The sequence below is a fragment of the Cinclus cinclus genome, chromosome 1, assembly GCF_963662255.1.
Source record: "Cinclus cinclus chromosome 1, bCinCin1.1, whole genome shotgun sequence".
NCBI lineage: Eukaryota > Metazoa > Chordata > Aves > Passeriformes > Cinclidae > Cinclus > Cinclus cinclus.
Window position 1 is genome coordinate 135,752,909 of NC_085046.1, and position 16,972 is coordinate 135,769,880.

The following is a 16,972-nucleotide window of genomic DNA, read 5'->3' on the forward strand; positions in this document are numbered from 1 at the left end:
GGAAATCCATGCACACCCACACTGATGAAGGAAAAGGGGTTAATCTGTAACATACCAGAAACATATGCAATTTCATCACTTTAGGTGTCAGGGGACTGTGTGCAGAATTATGGGCCAGATTCTGGAAAGATCTATGGACTGGGGACAGGGCCACATAGTGTACACAAAGTGTACTTCATTTGTGGTTGAGAGATCATGGTTGTTACATTTTCACTAGAACATTCTGTATCTTAATTTGAGAATAAATGAAACACGAATTTTTAATACAGGGACTTGAAATTGTCTCCTAATAGTTCTTTGCACCAACAAATAGCAACAAATCTGAAGGGAAAAACAATTCTCACATCCAAAAATGAGGTTTTGGTAAATTTATTCATTTTTTTCTAAAACTAAGTAAAATCCACCACTTAGTTGTCCAAGCTGACTTAGTCATTGACTATCTACTGAATATCTTCCTCTTATATCAGTAAGTGTGGAAACCAGGCATCATGGTGAAACACAGCAGTTTCACAGTGATACTAGAACAGGTGACTACAGAACAAAGTAAAGTTGCAGTGAACTGGAAGTTTTATGAGTGTTTCCACTCTCAGTGGAAATAGTTTCCTAAGGACTCTGAGAGCCTTTAACAGAGCAGGACCATGGAGTTCTGGCACTGAGATTGTGAGGCTAGTTTCATTCTTAAAACAAATTTAACTGATTAACAGCACATTTCTTGTCAAAGTCTGATGGCAGCAGTAAGCACACCTTTCTGAGATGTGCCTAAGTAGAGGAGATGCTCAGCCTGGTGACTGAACATCTTGAGGAGGCATTTGGGCTAAGGAGCATCAGACAATGAGATTGACTTGTGGCATCATATTCTGCCATCCCTGGGATGAATATAGCAGCCAACCATGGCACAAGAAACAAAGGATCTCCTACCCTCTCACCACCAGGCAGAAGGAGAGGATCTAAAAGAGGAGGGGAAATGGAAGTAGGTTATGACTTTTGGGAACAGTCAAATCCCTTTCCAGCCCGCCTCATCTTCCTAGGTGCCCTTATACAACAGGTATGAGGCCCGTGAACTAGATGGACTGACAAATTAAGATGAAGATGAAAGTCATTCTGGAACTGGAGAGCAAAATAACCTACCCCTTACATCATGACCACCTCTGTCAAATAAAGATAGCAGTGGTTTTCGTACGTGAAACCCTCTGAGGGAATCTGAGGACCCATTATGCCAACTGGACCTTACTCAGAGACACCTGATGCCTCTCTGGAGCCTGGGACATTACTAGAAAACTGCCTTGTCTGGTACAACCCTCTGTTTATTATCAGCTGTTCTTTATATCCACAACAATGAGGTAGCAAAGAGACGTCCAAGGGTAACCAAAAGAGATTTCAGGAATTAGTGCAATTTTCTGAAGGATCAGGAGGACATCTAGTATTTTCTTCAATCCTTTTAGTATCAGGGAAGAATACTGAAAGGAACAGGGAGACCCAACTGATCAACAAATGGCTGTGAAGATGGTGTCATCAGAGGAACTTTGGGGTTTTTGATCACCTTATGGTCTATACAACACCAGATCAACTCCTATTCAGTGGCAGTCAGAAGTCTGTCTCTTCTCAGAAGAGAAAAATTACTTTTGTGCAGGAGTTAGAAGAGCTGAGCAGTATAGTTTTAAGCTACACTGGAAGAGGGAAAGGTACAAAACCAGGTTCATCTAAGATAGCAATGGGAAGGCTTGCCAAAGTTTGAGTATTAGTGAGATCCTTCAGTCTTCTCCATGAGGACCTAGAAGCCTTGACTCAGCTCTTGAAAAATGACACCTTTGGCACAAGAAAAAGCTGGTGGGATCAGTCCTGTGACTGGCGTGCCAACCCTGTCCTGGGGGGCATTAAGTGCAGCATCACCAGCTTGGGCAAGGGAGGGATTTTCCTGCTCTGCTCTGAGCTGGAGCGGCCACACCTTGAGTCCTGGGTGCAGTTTTGGGTGACACGTTATAAAGCTATTACAGAGCTATTAGAGCTATAAAGGTTACAAAGCAGTTAGAGATTATACAAAACTGGGCAACAAAGACAGTGAAGGGCCTTGAGAGGAAGCCCCATAAGGGAGTGTCTGAGGTCACTTGATTTGTTCAGCCTAGAGGAGAAGAGACTGTGGCAAGATCTCGTGGTCATCAGCTTCTTAACGAGATAAAGAAAAACAACATGCACTGATCTCTTCTGTGCGGTAACCAGTGACAGAACCCAAGGGAATGATATGAAGATATGTCAGGGAGGTTTAGGCTGTATATCAAGAAATGTTTATCACCCAGAGGGTTGCTGGGCACTGGAACAGGCTCAGGGAAGTGGTCAAAGCACCAAACCTGTCAAATTTTGAGAAACCTTTGGACAATGTTCTCAGGTACATGGGTTCAACTCTTTGGGTTGTTCAGCAGTTGGACTTTGATGATCTTTATGGGTCTCTTCTAATTAATTATATTCTGTGATAATTCTTTGATTCCAAATTACATCTGCAGTTAGGAATTTTTGGCATAGGTCTACATTTTTGCCATCTATTGCCAAACTTATGAAACTAGCAATCCTGTACTGAAATTACTGCAAGAGTAATTAAGCAAACAAATTTACTGACTCAGAGATGGCAAATACTCAACCAAGGACATGGTCATATTCCATTCTGAATAATTATTCTATGTCATGACTACATCTTGCGTATCTTCAGCTACAGGCTGTATGGAACCAAGCTAGGAATTAAATTTCTGATGTCTGGAACTGCTTATTGAGAATGACTTTTACCAGCTCCCCCTCATTTCTGCCAGATGGCAACTAGCTTAAGCTCTTTGACAAGTACTGGCTGCCAATTGTTTTCTCTTGCAAGCCAATGGGTAACCATTGCACATCAACAACATTCAGTTAATGTAATCTGCATGAAATAGCCTTAAATTCCCAGGGACCTGCATTCTGTGCTAAATATGCCTTTTAAGAAGTTTAAAGGTAGAGTTCATTTTTTCGGAGTATACTGCAATACTGAGTATTCAAACTTTAAAAATCATAAATAGATTGTGATGTCCAAAAAAGAATCAAGGACACCATATTTCAATAAAGAACAAATCATGAAAATAATTTTTCATAGCCTCTGATATTCACAGTATTGTAGACTTTAGAAGAGTTCTACATTGAGAATTTAAAGCAATTAGTCTTTTTCTTCCAGAAAAAATGCCTTTCTTCATGTTCCACCTCTTGCACACAGAGTTTCAGCAACAGTCAGAAACTTGTTGATGACATAAGAATATAGTTGGGGCGAAACAAGGAAAGGAAAAGATGATCTATATTATATGCTTTCATAGTACTGGGATATAGCCAAAATAGAGAAAACTTTTGACAGTGAGAGGTGAAAAATGAAAAAAAATAATAGTAAAAGAACAGAGAAATGCATTTTGAAACATTTAGCAAAGTACTTGGCAAGCACAGCTACTTGGTAAGTTCAAATTAAATTTCAGAGAATATAAAGCCAGGAATAAGATATTATCCTCTTCCAGTTAGACTCCTTTTTGAAGACCACTACAGAGTGGTATAATTATTCTACAAATAACTACAGAACTCCTTCTTCAGAGCAATCAATTGAATATCTCTCATAAGAATGACAATCACTTTTAATGAATGGGATTGGATACTGTAATGAAATTTGTAGCAATACAAAAATTCATCAATGTTATTTATAACTTTCAGATTAATAACATTTACTGCATAAAATATATAGGTTAATTTACTGCTGGGTGAAAAATAGTTAATTTTCACAGAATCAGACAGGGTCTACTAAACATTACAGCCAGAAAAAAAAAAAAGGAAATAAAAGAGATTATAATGCAAGTAACCCTATCACATATGTAGCTCAGTCTGAAAACCAAGACAGTAACTTTAATCTTGAATTGCTTTGGATTATGCTGTACACATTGCCTGCAATATTTTTTTTTTTTTGGTTTTTTGCATCTGCATCTAAGGACTCCTGTATGCTCTCATATAAATATTCCTATGACCTTCTCAATCTACTACTAACGTTAACATTTTGGAAAATTTTAGAAATTTTCAGAAGGATTGTAATTGTCCCAGGTTTGAAATTAATTGAGCCACTGAGGGAGGGAGGGGAGAAAAAAAAGTGAGACCTTTAAAGAGGAAAAAAATCATTACAATTGAACAGCTAAATACAGACAATAAGGTGAATACATACGTAAGCACTGAGGTACTTCACCACTCCATGTTCCATTCCCAACACAAGTCAAAACAGCAGGAAAAGAGAGTTCATATCCTGGAGAGCAGACATAGCTAATGCTAAATCCCCAGTCCAAGTTTGTTCCTTCCAACCTTCCATTAGAGATCTGTGGAGGAGTTGGGCAGGTAACAGCTGCAATAATATTCAAAATAATTAGGCCCAGCTGCTGCAAATATCCCCGGTGTACACAATTACTAGAAGAACCATATGGGCTAATTTCACCTTTTTTTAGAGGACAATACAGTCAGGGGATGCTATCTATCTCACTGTATTCTTGCCACATTTCCTGAAGTTAGTATGTCTGGTTTCTTTCATTTAGGAGGCAGTGGAGGATTGATGAAGTATCTTAAATAAACCAGGATGCTACATCAAATCAAATAGGAAGACTACCTAAAAATCAGTATGGAAACTATGACGTGTATGACATTTGAGATATGTCTGGTAATCTACTAATTTTTTTTTTTTTTTTGTCTGTTAAGACAACATAGAGTATAACCATATTTTATTAGTGTGGCAAAAATCAAATATTTTCTTCCTGTTGACCATCTTAGGCATTTGCTAGATGTTAATGCTAGGGATGAAATTCCAGGACAACTATTGCAAAATATTACTTGAAAGTCTGTTTCTAAGTACCACAGTTTGGTTACTATTTGCTTTATGAGTAACTCAACATCAAAAAGCATCTAGTTTCTAGCAAGAGGGAGAAGATGTAAGATTTGCAATCCCTTGAAACTGTTAGTATTGCTACCTCTAAGAAGGCCAACAAGAAGTATTTCAGTATACTTTCTAATTGCCAGGTCTCCTAGGAGAAAATAGAACCATCTTCTATTTGGTTGAAGGCAAGAAAACTGAAAAACAGTATGGCAAGGCAGTAGAGATGAAGATGAAAGTGTTATTCACTGGATAGTGGTATAGTAACAGACAATTGCTAATTGAAAGCTTAAAGGGAAAAGGTATTAAAGAAATTAAATGAAAGAAAACCTGAACCAAAAAAGAGAAAAGATTAAATTTAGACCAAGTTGATAGAATGAATGAGACTGACAAAAAGGTAAATTGTGCTAACAAAAGAGGAAGAAAGCAAAAGAATCTAATACTAGATTCTAATCTGTTAAAGCCAGTTGGGATAAATGAGAAAATGTGGTGATTAAAAATTGAGCAGAGAACACACTGGTCACAACAATGGAGGAAGTTAAATGCTGCACCCATAACCTTTTAACTAATGTTTAGAACAGCTGTCAACTTGTAGGCTTAAAAGAATTCAGTGGTTTTAGCTGATGAGTAATATGTCTTTGAATGCAAACTGCAGAGGGCTCACTATGTATCATTTCTCCATTCTTATTATTCTCTTCAGTGAGAGAATCTCAGTTAGGTAGATTATAAAGATACTTTACAGCACCATTAATGGCTGCTTGGGAATACTAGTATCAAATAATCCTTTGCCAGCCAATAAACTAAATCTAGATTTTGAGGCCTTGATTTTGCTTCAGAAAAGGACATGGTAGCTTTTGCCACACTTCTATGATATTTTAATAACAGTAATAAAAAATAAGTGCTCTAAGCAGCAGAATTCTGTCTTCAATCTCCAAGAGCTTATCAAATAGTCCTTTTAAAAGGGTCTGTACATTTTAACTTCTAAGCTGACTAATAGGGGAGGAAATACTGGTGAATAATTGGGAAAGGAGAGAAGTAGAAGAAAATACATTTAGCATCAGAATTTTAGGGTGAGAAAAACAAAACAAAACAACACCCAGTAACAAGCCAGAATGCTTCTCTATTTTGGTCAGAGAGTTAGACATAAATATGTACCACAACATTATCAGTTAAAGAACTACAAGTATATAACAAATACAAGTCTACAAAAAAGACAATATTAGAATATTTGAATATTTAGTTGCAGATGAGCACACATCCTTTTCCAACTTGGAATAGCAGAGCAGGATTTATATCTTCTCTTTCAATGGCAAAGAGACAACTATGCATGTGTTTTCTGCCCAGTTCATTTTCCAATTATTTTAACTAAATAATGCCAAAGGACCCTGTCACTTCATTCTGACAGTAAAAACTAATTCTTATACATTTTACACTACTGTATACTAATTATGTATACAATATACAATATATTAAATAGTATATATTATATATTACATAATTTTAATTACAGTATTAACTTGTCTAGTGTACTAACACAATCTATAGTAGAATGAAATTCTGAGAACACTATAGATTCTACATAGGATTATTAGCATTTACACAAATATATATGACCCAAAACGAGAAAGACTCAAAAACTCAAAGTTAAAATTGACAGTAAAATTCTTTCTTTGTATGATTCTTCTTGAATCAGAGTTAGATGTCCTGGTCTCAGTTAAGTATCAGGTATCCTGTAGACCATAATAATTTGAGGCTGAAAGATTTTATCATAAATAATTAACCTGTTTTATGATCTTCCAGCTGTTGACTTAGAGCCACCCTTGGAGACAGACTCTTGTTCAATATGACCACTATGTCCATTCCTCAGTTCTTAAAATAACTTCTGAACTGAAACTGGGTTTATCCATGAGCGCAATGTATATCCGAAAAAAATGACATGTCAAGAGGATTTCAATGTTTGACATCCTTAAGAATGTGTCAGGAAAATAACTTAAAAATTGACTTTGTCAAAGGAGAATTAGAATGAAACTGGACTTGGTAAAATATGGGGAGGAATTGTGTTCAGCAAGAAAAGTGATTGCAAATATGGTGGAGATTTGAAATTGATTTAGTTTTACAAGTGAATTCATGGGGGGGAAATGAGTGCTGCATAGCAGGTATGTTACTTTGCTTCCTTAAAATGAAACAGAAGGAAGATGTATATGAACAAAGTCCAAATGTAGCTAACTAAGTTTTGAAAGAATATAGATCAGACATGCTTAGTGTGTACTCAGAAAGAAAACACCAAATGATAATGCTGCTTTTCTACAGATGTAGGATCAGGAAGAGAGAAAAATTACTCTGGAGAGAAGTTGTTTTAGGGTATAGCAAGTGAGTCTCTCAGATAAAATATTTTTGATGAGACAGATAAGTTTGTCCTTCTATTATGTTCAGATTTTTTGCTGTTAAAATTTTAACAGTGTACATTAAGTACATTTTTAAGCGTACATTAAAATCCCCAAACCCAACAACAACAACAACAAAAAAACTCCGACAAAAAAAAAAAAAAAAGAAAAACAGGTATGCAATTTGAAGAAGAGAAAGAAGGAATATCTTGAGATTAATCCTTTCAGTTTCCACCACGGAGAAAATAACATGAATCAGAAAAATCTTTATTGGGAAATTTGCAAGAACAATTTAGTTTTTTTGAAGCAAGGTGATACTTAAAGGTCTAGTAAAGGAGGAATCAGGAAAAAATCTTAGTATTATAGACAGAGTAATTAAGATGAATTTGCCTTTGACAAAGTTCATCTTATATATATTCATATCTTTCCCAGAGGTGTCTTTTACATGTTTGAGTGTTCTGTTTGTAGAAACAGGGACATATATATGATTACTTTCTTATGACATGCTAACTGCAGTTAACAAATCTAAACCATCATTTAATATTGGATAGTTCAGTTTAGCAGGAAAGTAATAAAGTATTCTACAGAACTATAAAAACCTGTTCAATATACTGTGCCTGTAGGACTATAAAAGGGAAAAGAAGCAAAAGATGAAGTAATTGTCCTGCAGCCAAAGAAATCAATTCAATGTATTCATACTAAAAGTAAGTTTTGATTTCTGTGGAAATACACAATAAAGTAACAATACAATTTACAATAAACAGTGTAGGTAAATGTCACAGAAGAAATAGTTGACAAGCAAAACAAATGTTGTACCTTTGCATGTTGGGATTACTCCACTCCAAGTGCCATTGCTAGTACAAGTGCGAATTAAGGAGCTGTTTGCTTCCATTGTATAACCAGGTTGGCACATATAAGTAACATTTTGTCCAACAACATAATCATCACCATATCTCATGCCATTGGCTGGGACTCCTGGATCTCCACAACTGATAACTGCAAGTAAATAGTTGAGGAATATATTTTAAAATCTAGATTTATCTATATGTGAGGGGAAAAAAACATGATGAAATTAGGCATTGATTAGGGAAAAAAAGGAGAAGGAAAAATTGACATAAACCTTATCTCCACCAAGAGAAGATAAAAAATGCTGTCCTAATTAGCTGCCAAACATATGTGGAGCTATATAACAGTTATATTTGGATAACATAAATACTTTTGTTCAACAGTAGTAGTAAAGGTCTGTACCATTTTGATTGGCAAAATTTCAAGATTACAAAGTGAAAAAAAAAATAAAAAAGGCAATAAATAACCCATATGCCACTGCCAGCCTTTGATGTGCTAAAATTTTCCTATCAATTTAGTTTCAATATTAAAAAAGTAGATGTCTATTACTTACTTTACTTTTCTAGGGTATTCTAAAAGGAAACAAAATCTGGAAAATTTAAAATATATGCCTGCAAAAGCCTCCCACTTCATAAATTCTCTCATAGCTGCTATAGACATAAACAGGTGAGAATATTCAGATTGCTCCCAAACATGGGCTATAGCTTACATAAAAACTAGGTCTATAGTATTTAATGTGTGGGAGTGGTTATAAAACCTTTTATGACTTCTAGTGTCAGGAGATAATTTAATTTCCTAATGAAATAAAATACTCGTAAAGAGTTAATAAAAACTTTTATATCATTGTAATCTGAGAATAGTGTTAAAACAGGTAAGTTTCCCTCAGATCTGGTCAACTGGATCTATCAATTTCTGGAAGAGTTTTTAGAGCAAGAAATCTAGAGAACAGTAGTGGCAATGTTAGAAAGTGGTTGTTTTCAGGAAAAAAAAAGGGCAAAAATCTAGTTCATACAAAAATATAACGTTCCATGTGTTTTATGGTTTATTTTATAGCAGACTGAAAACCACCCTACAGTCTTGCTGTTTCCTCTGGAAAAGTGTGAGAAGCAGTTTCCTGGGCAGAATACACATCCTGGCCACTTCTAACTCAGTGCCACAGTGCAGCTGATGTCAATGTGACCCTTTCTGGATGCAGATCTCCAAAATCGGGAGATATTAAGTCAGGACCTGAGAATCCAAGATATATACATATAGCATACCTTCTCTACAGTTTACCAAGGTCTGAGTGAGCAGATACTAATTACACAGCATATATTGAATCCTTAAATGTCCCATGTGTGGATACAGAAGAGACTCGAAAACGTACCACAGGGTTATCTGGGTTAGTGTAAAGTTAGCCAATGTACTGATGAAGAAAAAGGGTAGCTAATGTACTAGCAAAGAAAACTGGAGATCGACCTATTTTACTTTACCTAGTAACACAGCAATTTCAAATTATTCAAAAAACTAAAAAGCCATAAATTTTTCTTGGTCACTTTTCAAATAACATAGAACTGGGAAAGACAGAACTTTCTCTTATTTACACAAGTACTTTCAAATACTCTGAATCTTTATTTGAAATATTCAATTTCCTATACTTAATGTGTAAATTTTACTAAAATAATCCTTAATATTTTTACATATATAGTATTGTTTTGACAGAATCAACATATAAAAGTAATGTCTTTATCCTTATTTCCTCCAATCTTTGTTTCATTTCAATTGGACAACCTCCACTCAAGTTAATATTTTAGGTAAAAACATCCTAAATTGTTGCAATGAAGCTGACCAGAAGAGCATTTCCTGTTGCTGAGGCTGTGAATCCCAGTAGGGTGACCCCGGGGAGCTGCAGCCCTGTGCTGCACAGCCAGGGTGGCCTTCAGACACATCTGTGCTGTGCCACACAGATGTCTTGCCCTGGCACGGCTCATGGCAGCTGAGATGCTGCGGGCAGCACCCACTCAGTGATTACACCTTGCCGGCTGCACAGCCTTGCTTTTTATTTAGCAGTGCAACAAGAAGCTCTTGTGAGAACATTGTTTCTGTTTGACTGCAGAAATATTAGTGTTATTTCTTTCTAAGGAAATCCTATAATAGCTTGTTATGGTCTAGTCTGTGTGACATTGCACATGGGCCAGTCCTGTTTGATGGTAAACTCCCCAGGGCTTCCAGACTGTAAAGGAGCATAAAATTATCTATCCTGTTCTCTTCTTACAGTGCCAGCTCTAAGCCCCAGCATTTTCAGTGATTTGAAAGAAGGAGCTGTAATAAGTATGGACTGGCTGTAAATTTTGATAACACCTTGAATAAACAAAAGTGTCATATTCTGAATCTCCCTCTTTGTTTTACTATGATACTTCCTCTGTCAACATATTTCAAGTTAAAAATCTCATGTTTCTACCTGAGCAATGTGTCTTGAGAAGACTGTTTTGACACATATTACAGTAAAATGTTTTTATAAACAAAAATAAAAAATATAGATGCAGTTGACATCACAACCACCTTTATCTTTGGTACAATTAATCTGCTTCTTATTCTAATTTGTAAAATAATGAATACAAAAAACTACTGGGATCTCTCTCAGGCTTTATGAGTACAAAAATCCATTAAAGATGGATTTTAAAACACAAGAAATTTTATCACCTAGCTTTTGGCTTCTATTTGGTTTGCTGTAAGTGTGGTCAAAATTTAAAAAACAGTTTTTTATACCTCTGATGAGGATATGCTTCTTCAAAATGATAGGCAGTCTCATGCATCATGTAAATGTAAAATCTTCATAATTGCGACTAAAAGATGAACTAGGACATGTAATAAAAAAGGAACAGATGGGCTTGAAAATAAAGTGCTGCAAAATGCTCATTATGAATGTTAGAAATGCTGAAATAACTTCTGTTAGTTGGGTAGCCAAAGGAGTTTTAAGGTTAATGAAGAGGCCAAACAGAAGATGATATGTCAAAACAGGACAACAGTTTTGACCTTGGAGTCACTACTAAAAGGATCCTCAAGTGTTCATTACAAGGTTTTGATTTTCTACTCTCTAGAAGATCATAGTATTATACTGCTAGTTTTTCAAGATTAAGTAAAGCAATTAAAATAAAAATGCCTGGATATGCCACATCACAAAACATAAACAAGATTGAATATAAATACTAGTGAAGAATTAAAGTATGTAGATCATGTAACCATACTCCCTTAAACTGAAACAGCAGTCTATACATTTTACTCCACTCTGCCTTTATTCTTCATATTTGCATAGCATTATACTTTAAAAAAGTGTTTAGCATACAAAATTATATAGGAAATAGTGATACAAAAAGCTGAAAATTTATTGGCATGAGACTTCTATATTTTATTTATTCATTACTTTCAGAGGAGAGGGAAAACAAAGACTATTCATTAGAAATGTGTCTTACTTGTGCAGTTTGGCAAGGATCCAGACCATGTTCCATTGGCAGTGCATTGTCTTACAGATGATCCAGAAAGTATGTAGCCTTCCATGCATGAATAAATTACTGAATTAGAGAATGTAGTTCCATCAATACGAAGAACTTTTCCATTAGCAGTTGTTCCTGGATTACCACACTGTACAGCTATAAAGGAAAATGTGAAATATTTTCAAAACATAGTAAAGATGATTTCTGAAATGCAAAAAATTGGAACAGGAACCATCCTTATGCCAGCAGTTTTATTTGGTAGAAATCCTTTCTGTTGCCCTTAAAAAGGTAAGTTTTGCCACCTAGTGACAAGGCAAATTGTACAGTAAAAACCTGTGTGCATGAATTACTATTTTTTCCTCCTTTGGCTTGTAGAGAAACAAAACCTACAAATCTAGCTTTGTAATCTGCATTACTGAAAAGCTAGTTTAGCTGCAAAAACAAACTTCCAATTATAAGGAAATGCCTGATCTACAATTATAACTGTAGATTTAATTTGAATCATGCATTTCTAGCATCACCGAAATATTCTTCCTAATTTGAAGCACTGTATGGAGTCAACTGTTAATTCACAGGCAGGTGGAACCCTGACCTTTCCCAGTTTTTTAATGTTCTACTTGGGAATTTAAATGTGTGCTTCTTATTCGATTGCATCTATTCTATATGACCTAAACTAGAAGAATATACCTGTGCATGCACTAGTTACACCTACATTTATCTGTGAAACATGTTTATAATTTCAAGAAAGAAATATCATCAAAACTATCTCAAACTAGATAAGAGCTGATTTATTTCTGCAATAGATGAGGTCAAAGCAGATGTTATGGTTGAGCAAAGCATATCCCTGTTGATACCAGCATAAAAACATTTTTATACATACACACACAATTTTTTAATGCAGTGTAAAGTTCACAGTCATTCAGCAGAAAGGATATTACAAAACCAGTTTATGAAACAAATTTTTAAAATGAAATTACTCTTTCATACAGATAACATAGTCAACAGCAATAAAATAGAAAATAAGAATACAGGTTCTCAAATTATTTTCTTTTTTCAAGACACAAAAAAATCTGTTGGGAATTATTTCCTATTCTGAAGCAAGATAATTTAGGCAATAAATGATTCTTCAGAAATATCCTGTTATAGCTTTCTTTTATGATAATTTGCCTACATTGAAATTTCCAAGGTAGGAAAACTTGTTTGATCATTTCATTTTCTATTGAAAAATAATAATGTCAACAGTATTATTAGATGAAATTTTAGGTCAACCATTCACACATAGATGTATAAATCTAAACAGATCCTGACACTGACATTTTCCTAAACCTGGAGTCTTTTGTCTGAAATTCAAGTGTATTAATAGTTGTGATTAAAGGTCAGCCTATGCCGAGATTTTTAAGTGAAACAATATTAATAAGAAAATTGAGTTCTAGAGACTTATCTATTTTTTTTCCTCAATACCTGTAAGTATGCAGTTTCAGGGGTGCCAGGAACTGGTTTCAGGTTCTCCACCTGACGCCAAGCCCCTGCTATAGTGCAAAAAAGTTGTCTTAAAAAATTTGTCAGTCCAAATTTACTGCATCCCATTCCCAACACAAAGGTGGCAATGCAAAATTGGTTTTCTGATCAACAGTATTAAAATCACAGTTTAAAAATTGAGTGGTTCTTTGATTTACCTTTGCACTCAGGCTGTTTTCCGGTCCAGCTTCCATTTGATAAACATGTTCTTTCCTCTGAGCCATGGAGGATATATCCAATATCACAGCTGAAATGTATCGTGCTTTTAATTTTAAAATTGTTTTCTTCCCTAGACCCGTGGCCTGGGATCCCTGGATCACCACAAGAACCAGCTGTATCACCTAGATTTTAGAGTACAAAGATGAGAATAAGTGTGAAGTATTATTATGATTCTGCATTTATAATGCATGTCTCTATGTATATATATAATTTTTTTAAATACCAATATATATCAGTGGGTGTGAATGCCTATAATTGAAAAATTACTTGCTCCTCCACTAATTTTTATACTTATTTTACAGGAATACAGAAAAAGAATTACAATTTTCTCAAATTCCTCTATTAACATGTTAAAATTTTGATAGAATTATCAAATAAAATAGGGGGGATAAGACAAACAGAAAACCTTGGTAATTTTCATTTTAAAATAAGGAATTCTGAGGAAAACCAAGGCCCTGATTGCAAGGACAATTTTCTTTTTTTGTGTGTATAACTAGTGTTCATAAAATATTTCTTAGTTTTATGATCTCACTAGGACAGTTTCTGCATTGAATGAAATTTCTAGTCAACAGTGTTATGTGCATTAGACATGAAGCATTTCCCTGAATTCTAGAAATGTTGAAACATCACATTGAAACAGCTTGAAAGCCAAAATCTCCCTCAGATATAAATGTTTCAGAAAATTCTAAGATAAAGGGTTAATGATAAATATGTTCATATTTATATATACATAAATTAATAATGTTAAATGCTATATATTGCATATAAATGTTAGAATAATCAACACAGTAATAATGATAGCAATAAACAGCAATAATAATAATAATAACATCTAAGATTATACATCTAAATCTTCAACCATGGTAAGAACTTTTAGGAAGTTCTAAGTAACACACTATGCGAACAGCAGCTCATTTGGTTGAATCTTTTGATATTTACTTAAATACTTATTTATTTATTTATTATTTTAGAGAACTTTAACATAGTTTTCTAAACAAAAAGAGATGAAGGAATATTATATTACTGAGTTTCAATACTGAAGAATTGAATTCTTGGAGCTCCAGTGTTTTTCCTCATAGACCATTTTTTCTTAAGAACTTGCAAATAAAATATCTTCTAGACAAAAAACATGTCAAGCATATAGATATTTTTGAGAGAATATCTGCGTTATTTTGCAGTTAATTACACTATTAAAAAAAAGATTAAATATTTCAAGAATCGGATCAAAAAACAATCCTATTATGTAAGTAATTTGTTATGAAAAATAGCTGTACTTTTCTGGGGTTTGTCTGAGTTTAAACAGAGGTAAGAAGAGCAGTTTTTACACAGACGTAGTAACCAAATTTGCACACTCTGAATATGCAAAAGACCAAAAGTGACAAACTGACTATAGAGGGATTCTATGGGAAGTTAGGACCCTGAAGTCTTCCATATGGAGAAAACAAGTGCTCTGCTGCCTTAGTTGGCAGCGTATATGTCTAAAAAATGCTGTTGGGAGTGAAGCTTCGGACAAAACTCTTTACTGATAAAATTACATACAGAACTGAACAGTGAAGGAAAAAGAGTAGAACTAGCATGCTTTGCTTTGAAAACTCTGGTGCATGAGCAAACACTCGGTTTAGCCCATTATGTCTAAGAAAGACATGGTACTCTGCATTTAAATGATTTCAGAAATACACTCAAGTAAGAAAAAGGGCTATTTGTCTGGTTCAAAATCACAGACTGAGAAGTTAGACTGTTCTCTGTTAACTCATTTCATTATGTGACACTGATCAGTAAAACAGATTGACAGCCCTGATTAAAAAGAAATTGTAAATAATTCCAAATTCTAGAAAAAAAGTTCTATAAGCTTTCAATGTAATTTATGTCCAAGGTACTTAGGTGTCTTAACAACATTCTAGTTTGAGAAAAGTCTGCTTCATATTTTTGAAATAATTAAAAAAAGAATCCCAGATCAAGGGTGTTTTTTGTTGCTTTGCGGATCTGTATCTTACATTTTCCAGTAGTATTTAGTCAGCCTAGGACAAAATTGGAACAGGGCCTACTCATTATTCTACACTTGTAAAGTCTCCACAATAACAGCTTGGTTTTTTGGCAAATTACTTAACATTATGCCTAAAAGAATTATATGATGAAAAAAATGAAAACAGGTTATTTGCTATGTCAAATAGTAATCATGTATTCCTCTTCTAAGTGAGACCATGTGTTCTTTTCTAATGCCTAATTATTACTCTGGATCATTAGACTTTTTATTTTAGGAAGGTTAACCACCAGCTCTTTTGATTGAAGGTTACAGAAATAATTTTTCCAAGTGGCTAATCACATCAGATATGATGGAATCAAAGAAATCACAAAATAAGCTGAATTGGAAGTGACTCACAAGGATCATCGAGTCCAGCTCCCAGCCCTGCACAGGACATCCCCAAGAGTCACACCATGTGCCTGAGAGCATTGTCCAAACCCTTCTTGAACTCTGTCAGGCTGGTGCTGTGACCACTTCCCTGGGGAGCTGCTGCAGTGCCCAGCCACCCTCTGGGTGAAGAACCTTTTTCTGATATCCAACCTAAACCTCCCCTGACACAGCTTCAGGCCATTCCCTCGGGTCCTGTCACTGTCACCACAGAGCTGTGATCAGTGCTTGCCCCTCCACTTCCCCTCATGAGGAAGTTGCAGATTGTGATGAAGTCTAAGAGAACATATTTTTAGTACCTCATGAAGGCTCAACTAAATTATTTTTACAGCTACTTATGAGCCATCCTTGTTACACTGCATGTTACACTCACACATGTAACAAATTCTCAGTTGACATTTAATCTTGATGAAATGGAGGATATTTAGACTATGTCCAACTATTGCAGAACACAATGAGGAATTCTACATTGCAAAAAAATTCTGACTCCATCTGATATGCATATGATGATTGAAAACTGTTTCTGAATGCCAGTATACATCAATGGGACATGACAATTCCTTCTAGCTCAGTGTCATGTGACAAGAAACTGTCATAAGAGTTGCGTTACAAAATTCAGTTACCTTATGTTCACTAATCTAGCTTTTCCTTTTCTAATTCTTTTTCATATACTAAAAGGTCAAGCATGCTATGTCTTTTCTCAGTTATATATTCTATATGATGTATTTTGAATAATATAAACAAACATGCAAATGTTAATGCTTTAATATGCATTACAACAAAGAAATAAATTTAAAAGCTAATAATAAAAGCTGATGATTTCACATATTTTAGATGCAAAATATAGAAATTCTGTGTCATGAACTGAAAATTATTTTATAACGAGAAAGCATTTCAGATATAAACTTTGAAAACAAAATCTCAAAATTTTACTAAGAATTATAGTTTGGTACAGTACAGTTAAATAAGACTTTATTACAATTGCTCCAATTTGATTCATTATGATTGACATTTAAAGGTATCTATGTCAAGGAAATTTTTCTTCATGTATTAAGAAAAATTAATTAGATCTGATTAGAGACACCATTAGATTAACCCACCACATACCTATGAAGAAGGTAGGTAGACAAACAGTAATTAGAAAAAAAAAATTCATGTACCTCGCTCATAATATCCCAAGATATTTCAAGACATTTATGTTAATAGGAGAAATACTATAGCA

The 16,972-nt window shown here is 34.7% G+C and overlaps 1 protein-coding gene across 3 annotated transcripts in view; it reads right to left on the reverse strand.

Annotated features, from left to right (window-relative positions):
• Positions 1–16,972, reverse strand: part of CSMD3 (CUB and Sushi multiple domains 3) — a 590,741-nt gene that overhangs the window by 24,323 nt on the left and 549,446 nt on the right. For all 3 annotated transcript variants that reach the window (XM_062491358.1, XM_062491350.1, XM_062491342.1), the window contains 4 exons: positions 13,280–13,462; positions 11,583–11,759; positions 8,101–8,280; positions 4,208–4,381 (listed from right to left, as the gene is read on the reverse strand). In XM_062491358.1, coding sequence (XP_062347342.1) covers positions 4,208–4,381; positions 8,101–8,280; positions 11,583–11,759; positions 13,280–13,462 — 714 coding nt within the window. The remainder of the gene's footprint in view (positions 1–4,207; positions 4,382–8,100; positions 8,281–11,582; positions 11,760–13,279; positions 13,463–16,972) is intronic.